The 14,616-nt window shown below is 31.9% G+C and overlaps 1 protein-coding gene across 1 annotated transcript; it reads left to right on the top strand.

Moving 5' to 3' along the window:
* Positions 1-8,385: 8,385 nt before the first annotated feature.
* Positions 8,386-14,006, top strand: LOC134726712 (uncharacterized). The gene is made up of 5 exons (XM_063591128.1): positions 8,386-8,457; positions 10,062-10,164; positions 10,749-10,969; positions 12,757-12,987; positions 13,536-14,006. Exons 1-5 carry the CDS (start codon positions 8,386-8,388, stop codon positions 14,004-14,006), a joined length of 1,098 nt encoding a protein of 365 aa, XP_063447198.1.
* Positions 14,007-14,616: the final 610 nt, after the last annotated feature.

The raw sequence follows: 14,616 nt of genomic DNA, 5'->3' as shown, positions 1-14,616 counted from the left end.
ATTCATGAGGGCTTGCATATATTTTGATTTTACCACGGGTTGTCCCTTTATGCCGATATTTTACCCCTCGCTATTGCTCAGGGTTAAATATTTGTTATAAAGGGAAACCCGTGGTAACATCACAATATATATTAAAGCCCCAACGAATTATTTCTTAATTTAAATGATTTATGTCATTGCATTCTCAGAAGCAAATTCAAGTGCATTTGTTATGCAAGCCAACGTTTTAAATGCTAGTGCTGGATACCTTATAGAGGCTCATATGCAGCTTGCCACAGAGGAGAGGAGCATAAGTATTTGGAGCGTCAATACAAACATACTACCATATGGAGGATCGTGTGAGATTGAGGATGACAGCTGGGGTAAGCTGGCTGAGATTTACTTTCTTGCTCACAGAATGCATTATTTCACTTTTCCTTAAATTTTGACAGACGTGTCACTACATTATATTTATCTATCATATTTGATGTTCTTATGAATTTTTGCTACTGGTATGAAAAAAAAGCTCTGAAAAGGCTGTCATAAATTTTAAGTATATTAATATAGAAACTAAAAAGATTTAAAACATCGAAGAGTATGTGTTCTTGTGTTCGATGTATAAGCTATTTAAAGTTTTGATAAACAATGATTTTCTCTAGATTCCCCATACATTTTTGTATTGACATTTTTGTTTATCAAGGTGATTATTTCTTAATTGTATGTAACGTTAGAATAACTTTTTCAAACATAAAAGCGGCCTTCTAATGGAAACCCGCTGTGAAATTCCTCTCGTGTACTTGTTCTTTTATTAAAAAGAGACGGGTTTTATACAGGAGCTTCTTTCTTCAAACTTCGTAATGATAGCCCTTTTCTCAATTCATCTGCTCTTGTCGTAAATTGGATATGTATCATTTCTAGGTTCGTTTTCGGCTTAACTTTTTAAATACTACTATATAGTTGAATTTGCAGGGTACGAAGTTAGAGTCGTTGTCCATTTTTTAGCAAAAAGCCAAAAAAAGTATTTCGTGAAGCGGCTTCGTTTGGTAGAAAATCTTGTTTTATTTTTTTGCAAACTATAAATACTCTCTAGTTAGTTTCGGAGGCCGTGTTTTTTAACAGACTGTCTGCATTCCAATGGGAACAAACTGTGCCCCTCTACTTGCCGACTTATTTCTTTATTATTATGAGGCTGACTTCATGCAGGAACTTCTTAGGAAGAAAGATTAGAAGTTAGCAATATCCTTTAACTCTACTTTCCGCTATATAAATGGTGTTCTTTCACTAAATAATTCAAAATTTGGTGACTTTGTGGAACGCATCTAACATATTGAACTAGAGATAAAAGATACTACAGATACAGTTAAGTCGGCTTCATATCTTGACTTACATCTCGAAATAAACAATGAGGGTCGGTTGAAAACAAAATTTTACGACAAAAGAGATGATTTCAGCTTTCCAATTGTGAACTTTCCATTTCTAAGTAGCAACATTCCAGCAGCACCTGCATACGGGGTATATATCTCCCAATTGATTCGATATTCCCGTGCTTGCATTTCCTATCATGATTTTCTTGCTGTTCCGAAGGAAGCTATTAAACCAAGAGTTTCAAATGGTGAAGTTGAAATCATCCCTGGTCAACGAGTTGGTTGACTGTTCCTTGTGTCGAAACTACAATCCCCTTCCCTTTCATGAATTTGACTTACCGAATTAGACTATTTACCGGATTTGATATCACATAAGCAACACTATTTATTTTATATAATTGTGAAATCAATTATACTATAGCTACTAATATTATGAATAAGTTATATCTTATCAAATAGTGCTTCCCTAAACCATTATGTAAACTAACAGGAGGGATACTAAGTAACAAGCTGTAAACTTAGTAAATTGTAACAGCAAATATGAAATAAAGATATTATTACGTTTAATAAGAAAAGCAACACGACAGGTGCCACCTGTGGAGCAGGATCTGCTTACCCTTCCGGAGCACCTAAGATCACCCCTAGTTTGTTGTTGGGGTTCGTGTTGTTTATTCTTTGGTCTTCTATGTTTTGTCATGTGTACTATTGTTTGTCTGTTTGTCTTTTTCATTTTTAGCCATGGCGTTGTCAGTTTGTTTTCGATTTATGAGTTTGACTGTCCCTTTGGTATCTTTTGTCCCTCTTTTACATCTTAAATTATATGCCCATCTGATCTTCAAATTAGAACAAATACTTCAGTCAATTTTTGAGAATTGTAACATGTCAAATATCACTGCATCCTTCTTTTGTGTTTTTCAATTTCCATATAACTTTACCTGGATATATGGTACAATGACTTGTAAGCACCCTTATGCGAGTTAGGAGGTCTAGGATGTAAATATGTTGGTTTCTCATAAATACGAACCCTCGTTTGTATGAGACCAATATGACCAACCGGATCATTTACCTACTAGTTTACAACAAATATTGGTTCAAAATGCACATGCATCAGAAGAGGAAGCAAATATCATTTTCAAGGTTTTGGTTTGACCCAACTTAAGATCTAGTCCACGACACTCCGTACTAGGGTCTGTGAGCACTCTACTTCGAGACCAACCAGTCGTATAGAGGTAATAAATGACGTGACCTTTGATTGATACAACTTTTAACTGCATTTTATTACAAAATACGATCACAAACTGGTTTATAACTGATTGAATAATCATTTTAACTAACAACATTCCTTAAAATTTATTACGTTTTAGGGGAAAAGAAAGTAACAACAAACGGATGGAATGACGAAGGGTTTCGAACTTCAACTGATACCAGTTATGACTGGAAAGAACAGCTGATGTATCGAATTGTTCAGACGAATTCCGAAGAAAAGGAAACACTTCTATATTACGGTTGTACGTTACATACACATTAGTTGGGAATAGTGTCATTATGTTAATTATATTTTAGTATAACGGTTCTAAATATTTTTAGAATAATGTATGCCTTTTTTTACACAAATCAAATATAGACTTATATTTTCAGATAGAGTTGCGAATTGATTTCAATCGAGTTTAATAAGTGAACAAATTAAACACTGTGTGAGCTACTGATAAGGAAATTGTAATAAATCAGACAGATAACACTGTTACAACCAATAAAACGGCAGAGACGGAATAATTAAAGAATAAGGGGGAAAAAAAGGCCAAGACGATATTAACTTACAAATAACCATTCCAATGTTAAGAAATAGATTTTTAAAAAATGTCAAAGAGACTGTAAAAGAGGGACGAAAGATACCAGAGGGAGAGTCAAACTCATAAGTCGAAAATAAACCGACAACGCCATTGCTCAAAATGAAATAGACAAACAGACAAACAATAATACACATGACACAACATAGAAAACTAAAGAATAAGCAACACGAACCCTACCAAAAACTAAGAGTGATGTATGTTTTTAACCTTTTAAAAAAAAAGTTGTGGGACAAATGAGTTATATTCTGGTGTAATAAATGGCTAACTTAGTCGATTATTTTATTGTAGCAGAGGCAGAGAATTACATCAAAGTAAAGCCAGGTATTGAGACAGATGATTATAATGTTACAATAAAGATACAGATCTATGATATCTTTATTGATTATACAGAATGTACCAAACATATTGGAAAGGTATGTTATCGATTATACAGAGTGTACCAAACTAATTTTACAGGTAATGATGCATAGCAATAAACAAAAACAAAAACACAAAAGCCCATATTACAAATAATAGGATATAACTTTCATATTTATCTTTATCTAACCTCCTATACATTTCAAGGAATATGATTTGTTAAAGCGACCTCGTGGAGACCGTGTATATTCAATATTGGGTTAGTAGGGAGGCGGGGTTAATTAAATACACGGTAAGTACTGGATTTACGTCTTTGGCACTGTTTGGTTATTTAAAAGTATTGAAAGATCTTTTTAATATTGTTATATCAAGGTTGTAGATAATAAATAGTTAGTGTTTGCATTATTTCTTTAGTGCAGACCAATTGAAGAAGGTTCTTAAAATTGAACAGTTGAACACTTTAATATAGAAATAAGAAGCTGTGTTATGATAGCAAATGAGTGAACTCTAGTCTAAATTAAACAAATAAAGATAGTCGGTAAGATAAATTCGTTACATAGTGTGCTAGTAACCTAATATGATATATACGGGGTCAGTAAATTCCATATGGGGTTCGAAAATCGCTCTCACCCCATATGGAATTGACTGATCCCTTATATTTTATATGAGGTCACTAATACACTATGTAACTAATAATAAAAGATAACAAACTATCCGACAGATATGTATATATAGATGAAGATATTGATGTTAAGAAAAAAACAGACAGGTATGCTAATAAAGCAATCAACAAAATAAATAAGAATAATATGAGCACAAGATATAAAATAAGAGATTTAATAAGAAAACACAAAACATTTCGTATCTTTATTCGATGTACAAACAGTAAACTAACAAAAATGATACAATCCGAGGAAAATTCGAAACGGAAAGTCCCTTTTCAAATGTCAAATTCAAAAGTTCAAACATATCAAACTCATGGATAACAACTGTCATTTCCTGACTCCATGTAATATTGCGATTTCCTAAAACTTTGTAAAATGAGAGATTTATTATTGCAATTTTAGGAATATCTACATACAGTGAAATGTGCTAGATATCAGAATGCGAGTCCCTATCATTGCGATATTGACTTATTATTCGAATCATTTAGATTTATAGAACCTCGAAAAAGTCAAGTAAAATTACAAAAAATACCGGACTCCAAGATAAACGGAAAGTCTTTTATAAATTGTTAAAATCAAAAGCTCAATGAAATTAAACGATTGGAAAACAATTGTCATATTCCTGGCTTGGTGCTATTTCTCTTTTGACCACCTAGATTGACTTCCTTAAGAATTTGTGCAAATTTTCCAGATTTGTTTTCATTGCAATATTTAGTTCTTCCTTCTTAATGGATTTATGTAATTTTAACATCTGAAAATTGTTGACTCAAATTCATTTACTATTTTTTCAATTTTCTTTTATTCCAAATCTTTGTGTGTATGATGAAATGCTTTTGTAAACCGGATAACAGTGACATTAAAGGCAGAATGTATTGAGAAATGACCAATCATTTCACTGTAATTGGGTAAATCTAGAGAATATATAAAAAGTAGTAGATTCTGAACAATAATCATCTTAACACTAACGTCGCTGTTTAATTTTTGTTTAATGAGTCCATTACTTCTTATATATTCTCTAATGCATATATCAACTTTTCTAAATACACAATTATTTCATTAATAGGAAAATAAAAATATAGCTTCGTGTTGAAGGCCGTACGTTGACGTATAGTAGTTTCTTTTAACAAATTGAGACTTGATGGAGAGTTGTCTCCTTGGCACTCATATTTTTGTTTTATCTATAACCTTACCACAACATTCGTTGCGGGTTTTATAAATTATCTACGCAAAACCAATTTTCAAAACAAAACTATACATATCAATAACAGTTATGCACATTTTAGGTTTTACCCAATTATACCACATCAGACCAAAATAGTGTATCGTCATTCTTAAATTTATCGATGAAAAGCGTGGACTATTACTGGAAAATACGAAATGTAAAACAAGTTGCCATGAATGCAGAGGTTGCTGGAACACCCGTCACGGATTTGGTTTGTTATTTTTCTAACATTCATATTTTGATATTAATGTGTTGTTAACAATTGTTTTATTTGCTGTTTACAAAAGCAATTATGCATCAGAGTTAAAACACAAGTACATAGATATACAGGGTTTTTAAATTATAATTCTTAGAATGGTATGAAAATAGTATCCTCTTAGAAAGAAAATGTAGTAAATTATTGAAAGAAACATTTAAATATATATAATTCACCACAATGTAGTTCAAATTTGTGAAGCGTACAAGTACTTATGAATGTGTAGTTGTGTGACAAAGAGTGTGTGTGTGCTAGTTTTGTGATCAAGTTTGTGTGTAGGTACATGTGTGTGTGTGTCTGTTTCATGTGAAAGTTAAGACATTATACTCCATGTACTCGAAGAGCAATATTATGTTTTTCATTAATGTTTTAGGTAGACTGTTTCTCTGTTTACACGAAACGATTGTCAATACTTTATACAAAGTATCAAAAAAAAATCTCATTCTTTATCCATGTTTTGACCATGTTAACTTACCATCACAATTAATGTCATCAATGTTTGATACTCATAATAGGCAAATGCATCAAATTTCTCATTATTCTGTAGCGCATTCAAGTTATCGTTAAAGAAAACAAAAAAAATATTTCATTAAATTTAAAACTTACCAAATAAGTTAAGAATATTCCAACATACAAGAATGAATAAAATACACGTGTTCGAGATACATAATAAACATCTATACCACGTGATATACAATTAAAATAAGTAGAAAAACGTTAACAGAGAGAACGTATATTTTCCAGATGTTATTGCTATGTAAACTTTATAGATTGTAATGATTTATTAACCACTTTTGAAACTTATAATAAGTTTATCTTGTTAATCCCGTGGTTCATTTGATAATTCACACACAGGGATAAACCTATCTGGGATAGTTGTACCTTTTAGGGTATTTGTTAACAACCAATAGTGCAATAAACTGAATAATTATTTAAAAAAAAACAACATTAAAGTCAATGAGTAATTTGATTTTGTTTTTATGTAAGGATTACAAAGAATTTTTGTTAACAATATTAGAACTTGTACTTTCAGCCTACGTCGAATTTCTGACTGATATGTATGTGTTTGCAATGTTTAATATCAAAACTAATCATATGTATATAGAATTATAATTAGTAAAGCCTGGCTTTCGAAACAAAACAGTTGGTAGGGGATATTAATATGCAAATCTGATAACCAGTAGAATATAATGTACAAGTATACAACAGCATCAACATCAACATATCTATCGAATCGGTGTAATAAATGCAGAGCAGTAATACTAGATATAAAGAAAATTGTGCTAGTTTCTACAATTACAATTTGCTACTTTAGAATACAACTACAACGATACTTGATACTGACCCTGCACAATGGTTGAATATAGGTGTAGAAATACTGTCTGATGGTACAAATATCACAAAAACATTTGATGAACTGTGGAATATGTATCAACATCCTGATTACGGAGAAATCAAAACACAAACTGATATAATAAAGGTAATCATATTGATCTTTATACAACATTGACTTTAACATTTGTTTAAATCAATTTCAATATCATTATTTATTTTCAAGTTTAAAAATGCTTCTTGCTTTCTGATACTGTTCTTTAAGAGCCTTAATTATTTACAGATTTTGACATATTTGAGTTCAATCAACCGTAATCAACCTCTTATAGCAGTCAATCGATTTGACAGATATTTTATAACGCATTGTAGCCTTAAAATAAGTAGAACATTTAACATTATGTTAAAAACTATGTGACCTTTTTTGAAACCTTGTTTGAGGATATCAAAGGGACATTTAGTATTCATTAGTGGACGAGGAATTAATTGAGTTGCAAAAATTAATCATACTAAAGACAAAAATAGTACACAGAATTAAGGAAGTCGGCACTGACAACCTACTGAAAACATGGAAGTCCTCAGATGCTGAGAATTGATAACAAATCCTGCTTAAAAATGTGTTGTATGAAATGGATATTTTCTCTAATAACTAGAAATAGTTAGGTTATTTGGACTCCGTTTTTGTCGATTTGCCTTCTTTACATCCAGGTACGCTTTTAATTTTCTTATCATTTTCAGACTTCTCTTAAAATTGGCCAATTACTCTTTTCTTTTTAAAGAGAAGGTGGTATATATTACATGGCGATGAGTCAAATATTTTTGGTTGGTTTGCTTTTTTTTTATTTCATTCATGTGTTAGTTTTGTATATACCGAGCATTTTTTTTGTGTGTTCATTAACCTTTTCTTCAACAGTAAATCAACTGATCGCTATTGTTGTTTTTATTATTTAATACATTTCAGGAATGATCCGCAATTTTTCAAAGAGAGACATTTTGTAGGGGTGGGAGATTATTGATAATAACAACCGGAATTAACTTTTGAATATATACACCTAAAATATACAATGTCTTAACCCAAAACTCAACTGCATTACAATAGTTTCACTATAGCTTATAGATGCTCCAATTTATTTTAGAAATTGACATCTTTTTCCACGATTCTGGCTGAAACATCTAATGCAGTTGATGGCACATCCACTGTGAATTTAGACCAGGTTGCTAATAGTATTGGTACAATTATTGGAAACAAGCTTTTCACTGCAAATTCCTCAGCTGTATGTTTTTATTTAATATTCCTTACTAGATACAAATGACGCTAAAACAAAGCAAAAGGAATCCCAATAACTAAATAAAAAGAACTTGTATGGCTGATGCATTACCAGGACAAGGATGTCTTATACATGTATCATACGTCACGTTATCTCCTACTCAGACAGTATGTACAAATCAGGATTTAGACAGCTTTGGTAATTTTTCAGTTTTCTGGCATCTGAAGATGCGATACTATTACAAGATATCAGGATATGTGTAGTTAGTCGAATATTAATAGGAAATTTGCTAACGTGTCAAATATTGTCACGTAATAATGTTGTTTTACATACAATGGGGTATCAGGTTTGCCGCGGACAAGACCTCCACCATGGGGTTATACCCCTAGGTGTGTCAAACAACAAGAAAATATAAAAGTATCCATTATATGTAATTTCTGTAGGAAGTTGTACTACATTCTACTGAGCAATTTCAAGTGGTACATTTTTTTTAAATGATTTTAAAAATAACTCTAAATTCACTAATCAAGATATAAAAAGTAAAATATCAAAATACCGAACATTAAAGAAAATTCAAAACGGTAAGTCCGTTATCGAATTGCTCAAACGTATCACACAAATGACAAACAACTGTAATACTCTTGACTTGTTACAGACATTTCTTGTATATAAACGTTAGTTTCCACTTATACTTAGAATATTTCTATTATTGCATGAAGGAAGAAGTAGATGGGATAAATTAATTGGTACGATTGTGAAAAAACAAATACTTACAAAAACTTACATAGAAATTTATCATATTTCCTATGGTTTTAGAATTTTTTATTCTCTGAGATCATGTCACTTATTTGGTAGTTTAATAGTGTATAGGGAAAGATAAATGTAAATAAACACACACACACGTACCAGTACATACACACACACACAATGGCAAGGTCTCATTGGCAATACAATACATGTCTCCATGCTGACTTTTCTTGCGTTTGTTTGTACTGTATTCCTGTCATGTAGTTTTCTCGATTCAGCAATATTTATTAACAATGTATATAAGTGAGAGGTTTGGCTGGCAATAAAACAATGTTGAACCCACAATTCTTTTTATAAAACGTTCTGTACAAATAAGAAATATGACAGATTTTATCAAAAAGTAAAATCACAAAAATACTGAACTCAGAGGAAAATCAATTTGGAAAGTCCATAATCACATGGCAAAATCAAAAAACAAAACGTATCAAAAACGAATGGACAAGAACTGTCTTATTCCTGACTTGGTACAGGCATTTTCAAATGTAGAAAATGGTGGATTAAACCTGGTTCTATAGCGCTAACCCTCTCACTTTAATAACAGTCTTATCAAATTCCGCTACATTTACATGATACGTTAAATAAACAGTCACAATTAATAAAATTAGTTCGTATGTTGGCATTTCATTGTAGCACTCAAGTGTTTCTGTTGTTCTGATGTGTTTCCTCGGTTTTAGCTTTTAATCCATTTTTTTTTTATCTATCAATCGATTAATGACTTTTTAACAGCGGTGAACTGTAGCCGTAAGGGGTATAATTGTTTAACATCTCATTGTACTACCTCCATCTCAGTTCTTAATTTCAGCTAAATATTTGTGTTTCAAGTTTTATTTTCAGACTTTAATAGCTACACACATATACATAGTTATGTTTCAATAATCTTTGGTTTTAAAAATAATAATTCTTAAAAAACATGGTTAATCTTAATTATAATAATACATATCTTTTATATTTGTACATTTTGTAGTCCAAGGCACTTGAAGGAAATAAAGGTCTATTGGAAAAACTCTTAAAACTTACCAGTAATGAGACATATCCCAAGTATGAAGACTACATTTCTACGTGTCAAGGTAATATCTTAAAACTAAACATGATTCTTACATGTTTCGACTTTGATTGAGAGTTGTCTCATTGGCACTCATACCACATCTTCTTATTTCTATATATGGTGTATGACATAATGAGCTGTAAGAAAAATCTAAAACGGAAAGACCTTTATATTATAAAAGGAAAAATCTAAAGCTCTCACACACTAATAATGTAACAGATCTGCCATTTTTACAGGCCTTTTATTGTGTAGAAAATGTATAAACCTGGTTTAATTGGTAGCTAATCCTCTCAATTGTATGACCAATATTTACACAAAAGAATTTGGCAAATCGTAAGTGAACAAATACAGACAGTTTGCAGTTGATCTAAATATTTGTTATAATTTTTTTCGAAATATAGGAAGGAATATGAAAAAAACAAGAGTTTCGTTCGATTTCTTAATAATTATCTAAAATTTCCCCTTATCCATGAATCTAATTATACAGTGCGTTACCACAAACAAATAATATACATCCCCAAGTTAAAAATATCGAACATTGCTAAACAATCAGTAACAACCTTTCTCACTCCAACCATCTAATAGTGACAAATACTATCTATTCAGGTATGCTAAGGGTCCTGAACAATGCTTTGGAAGCAATATTACCCAAAACATCAGTGGATACACCAACAACATTAGATATATATACCATAATGACGGATATATCCAGCAGACAGGAGTTATCGGAGCCAAACGACGCTGATCTGACGCCTACAGAAAGAGCATTTATTGCTTCACAGATCGCTATGAATAATGAACTTGAGGCGAATAAAAAAAATGACGATGTAAGTAGATTTCACAATTAAAGCAGCTTTATTTTACACAGCTAAGATGTTATACAAGAAATTGACCACCACAACTACAAATCAGCATATGGTATTGGTACTTTTGTATATGGAAAATAATAGTTGCAATTTAAGTTCATTTAGAAAATATTTGACTGATTAATTTTGGATATTCACACTGGTAAAACACGTTTCGAAAAAAAAAGATGATAAATAAAGGCAACAGAAGTAAAACTCTATTTAATAGTCATTAATCTATCAAATGAAAACAAATTCGTGTTTCGAAGTAAAATAAAGGGAAACACATCAACTGTGTGAGATAAAAAACGGAACACGTTAACGGAGAAAATAGGGAAATTTTCCGGAAACTATACTCAAAAGTCTTTTTTGCTAGATGATACACATATAGTATTCTTTCCTATTCATATGTATAGGTAAACAAATAAGTCTTGCTGATATTTACTTGTTTATTATGTCATTGCTGATAATTTTATAACTTAGCTGTTAGATTATAAGACTAATGTTGATTTAATATCTTGATGCTTACAAGAAAAAAAAATGGATTTCTGGTATAAACAAACAGGGACTCTTCACTGGTATGCTGGACTAGTGAGGTATATTGTTAACAGCAGAAAGTGCAATTTGTTGTTGAATAAAAATTAAAAAAATTTAAAAAACTTAACAACAGAAACAAACACAAATAACAAAATACACAGAAACGGAATGTTTTAAATCATTTGCCGTATTCCTGACTTGGTACAGAAAACCAAATAATGGGTTGAACCTGTTTTTATAGACAAACAGCCGTCCTATATGGCAAAGTTAACAATTCTTTTAATATGACAACACCACGTGACAGGAATACAGTACAAATACATACGCATGAATACGATATTCCCGTGCTTGCATTTCCTATCATGATTTTCTTGATAGAGGATTGCTGCTCACAAGGAAGCTATTAAACCAAGAGTTTCAAATGGTGAAGTTGAATTCATCCCTTCGTAAATTTCATAGACGCCATCACGAGTTAATTGACCGTTATAAAATAACCGTTTCACAAATGATATCAGATATGTTACGTCGTAACTACAATTCCATTCCCTATCATGAATGTGACCTACCGAATTAGACTATTTACCAAATTTGTGATCACATAAGCAACACGACAGGTGCCACATGTGGAGCAGGATTTACTTACCCTTCTGGAGCACCTTAGATCACCCCTAGTTTTTGTAGGGTTTGTGTATTTTTTTTCTTTTTAGTTGTCTATGTTGTCATGTGTACTACTGTTTGTCTGTTTGTCTTTTTCATTTTAAGCCATGGCGTTGTCAGTGAACTTTCAATTCATGAGTTTAACCCCGCCACATCATTTATGGATGTACCTGTCCCAAGTCAGGAGCCTGTAAATTCAGGGGTTGTCGTTTGTTTATGTGTTACATATTTGCTTTTAGTTCATTTTTTTACATAAATAAGGCCGTTAGTTTTCTCGTTTGAGTTGTTTTACATTGTCTTATCGGGGCCTTTTAGGCTCACTATGCGGTATCGGCTTTGCTCATTGTTGAAGGCCGTACGGTGACCTATAGGTAATTTCTGTGTCATTTTTGGTCTTTTGTGGATATATGTCTCAATGGCAAACATACCACATCTTCTTTTTAATATTGACTGTCTTCTGGTATCCTTCGTCCCTTTTTTATAATACATATTTGTTACCGTTTGGAGGTGCTTTTTTTAAACAAACATTTGGAATTCTTATATTTCAATATATGCTGGACATATTCTATATGTAGGTTCAAAACGAGGTTCAAGTACTATTGGATAGTATTTCCTACTTAGGCCACGTGCTTCAGATGCTGAACAATCGTAAACAGATGCCTGTTTACGTTCAAAATGGACACATCAATTCAACAGAAGACAAGAAACTGATTGGGGAGCTGATTAAGAAAGGGTTTCAAATCAATGAAGTAGATTTAAGTTTTGTAGAATCAAATTCCCAGTCTACACAAGAGCAAGCCATACAGGTATACACATTTATTAAAGATTTTAAACAGTAATTGTTATGATTGGTCAATACTATATATCGAAACAAAAGAAAGGGAAACGTAAAAAAAATCATCCTTATTGTGTTGTAGATATTTTTTCGATACTGTTATGTCTGTTAATGAGGTTAACAACCTGTGTGAGTTCAATAAGATTTACAGCATGGTGCAGAGTGATGTTAGCTCCTGTGTGAGTTTAAGGAGATTTACAGTTAATTTGGTGCAAAGTATCGAAACATGTGTACTATATGACAAATTGTATAGAGATCTACTACTGTTAATCGCTGATACAAATGTAGTAATATTAACAAAACATATAACTGATAGCACACAAAAAAAGAAATAATGCAGCAGAGTCGTACGGTGACCTGTTGTTGTTACTTTCTGTGTCGTCAGGTCTCTTATTGACAGTTGTCTTAATGGCAATCACACCACATCTTCTTTTTTTTATATCCACGAGTTAATATGGATCACATAAGTGTCTAACCTACTTTTTCTATATAACTAAAGATGTTTTTTTTTCTGAAAAGGTAACATTATATGACCACACACCATTTTCGTGGGATGAGGAGTCTAAGTTCATATCATCTAAGACCGTTACTGTGTCAGTGGGAGAAGGCAATACAACAAACTCAGCAATACCATCGAAAATCAAACTTCAGAATTCTGGTTTAGTACCAACAAGAAAAACTATTAAAGTAGCCATTCCAGTTGATAAAAATGAGATCACTTCACAAATGCTAGTGTACAAAATGTACTGGAAGACACCTGCGGACAGCTTGATAATCAGTATAAATAGCCCAATAATCCATCTCAATCACACTATTTACATTCGGAATACAGAACCTCCAACGGAAGACGAATATGACTGGATGAAAGTTATAGAATCCAGCGACTGGTTATCAACCAGCGAAATTAAAGTAATACTTGACGGTGGACTATACACCGCCCCAACAAATGTGTATGTTGGAGTCTTTGTTCAAAAAGGTATATCTATTTAACTTATGGGAATAGAGAAAAAAGCAAACACACGTGTAGGAGTTTGCATTTATTGGTAATCACTAACATTATTTACGACATTTCTTGTTTTCAAGAATGTTTACACTTGAATTAGGCCAAATGATAACTAACGTTTACAAATCAATATATGATACATTTGAAATTACAAGTACTAAAGGAGTATTCCAATATGCAAATCAACCTGCTTAGTCAAACATAAAACATTACGTAATACTTTTGTAACTTACCATATGTTATAGGTTCTGTGCATATTGGCCTTGATCCTACGGTGGTCATATACTTCTACAACATTTTTCTCCAGGAGATATTTGTTTGATTCGCAATCATACAATTTTTCATGTTACGATAAGTTAATAATACTATATTGAAAATACTCAAAATAACAAAATATTCACAAAACTCCGCATTTCTACATGAGACCAATAAAACACACACTTAGATATTTAAAAATAGATAGTTTTCCCAAACAAACTCCTTTGAATTTTTATTAACAGAAAAATCGTCTACCACTACATCAACCAGACGAAGACGATCACTGAGTACTACTATTGTTGAATTTGAAATTATTGGAGCTACGGTTGGTTGTAGAGT

This window comes from Mytilus trossulus, chromosome 7 (assembly GCF_036588685.1).
Source record: "Mytilus trossulus isolate FHL-02 chromosome 7, PNRI_Mtr1.1.1.hap1, whole genome shotgun sequence".
In the NCBI taxonomy this organism is placed as follows: domain Eukaryota; kingdom Metazoa; phylum Mollusca; class Bivalvia; order Mytilida; family Mytilidae; genus Mytilus; species Mytilus trossulus.
The sequence above is the reverse complement of the archived record's forward strand: the minus strand, read 5'-3'. Positions and strand labels throughout refer to the sequence as shown.

Bases quoted from the DNA above. Each gene is read 5' to 3' on its own strand.
- LOC134726712 (XM_063591128.1), top strand. From the start codon at position 8,386: ATGGCTGATGCATTACCAGGACAAGGATGTCTTATACATGTATCATAC. The intron at 10,165-10,748 runs GTAATATCTTAA...CTATCTATTCAG, and splicing joins CTACATTTCTACGTGTCAAG to GTATGCTAAGGGTCCTGAAC. The intron at 10,970-12,756 runs GTAAGTAGATTT...TTCTATATGTAG, and splicing joins CGAATAAAAAAAATGACGAT to GTTCAAAACGAGGTTCAAGT.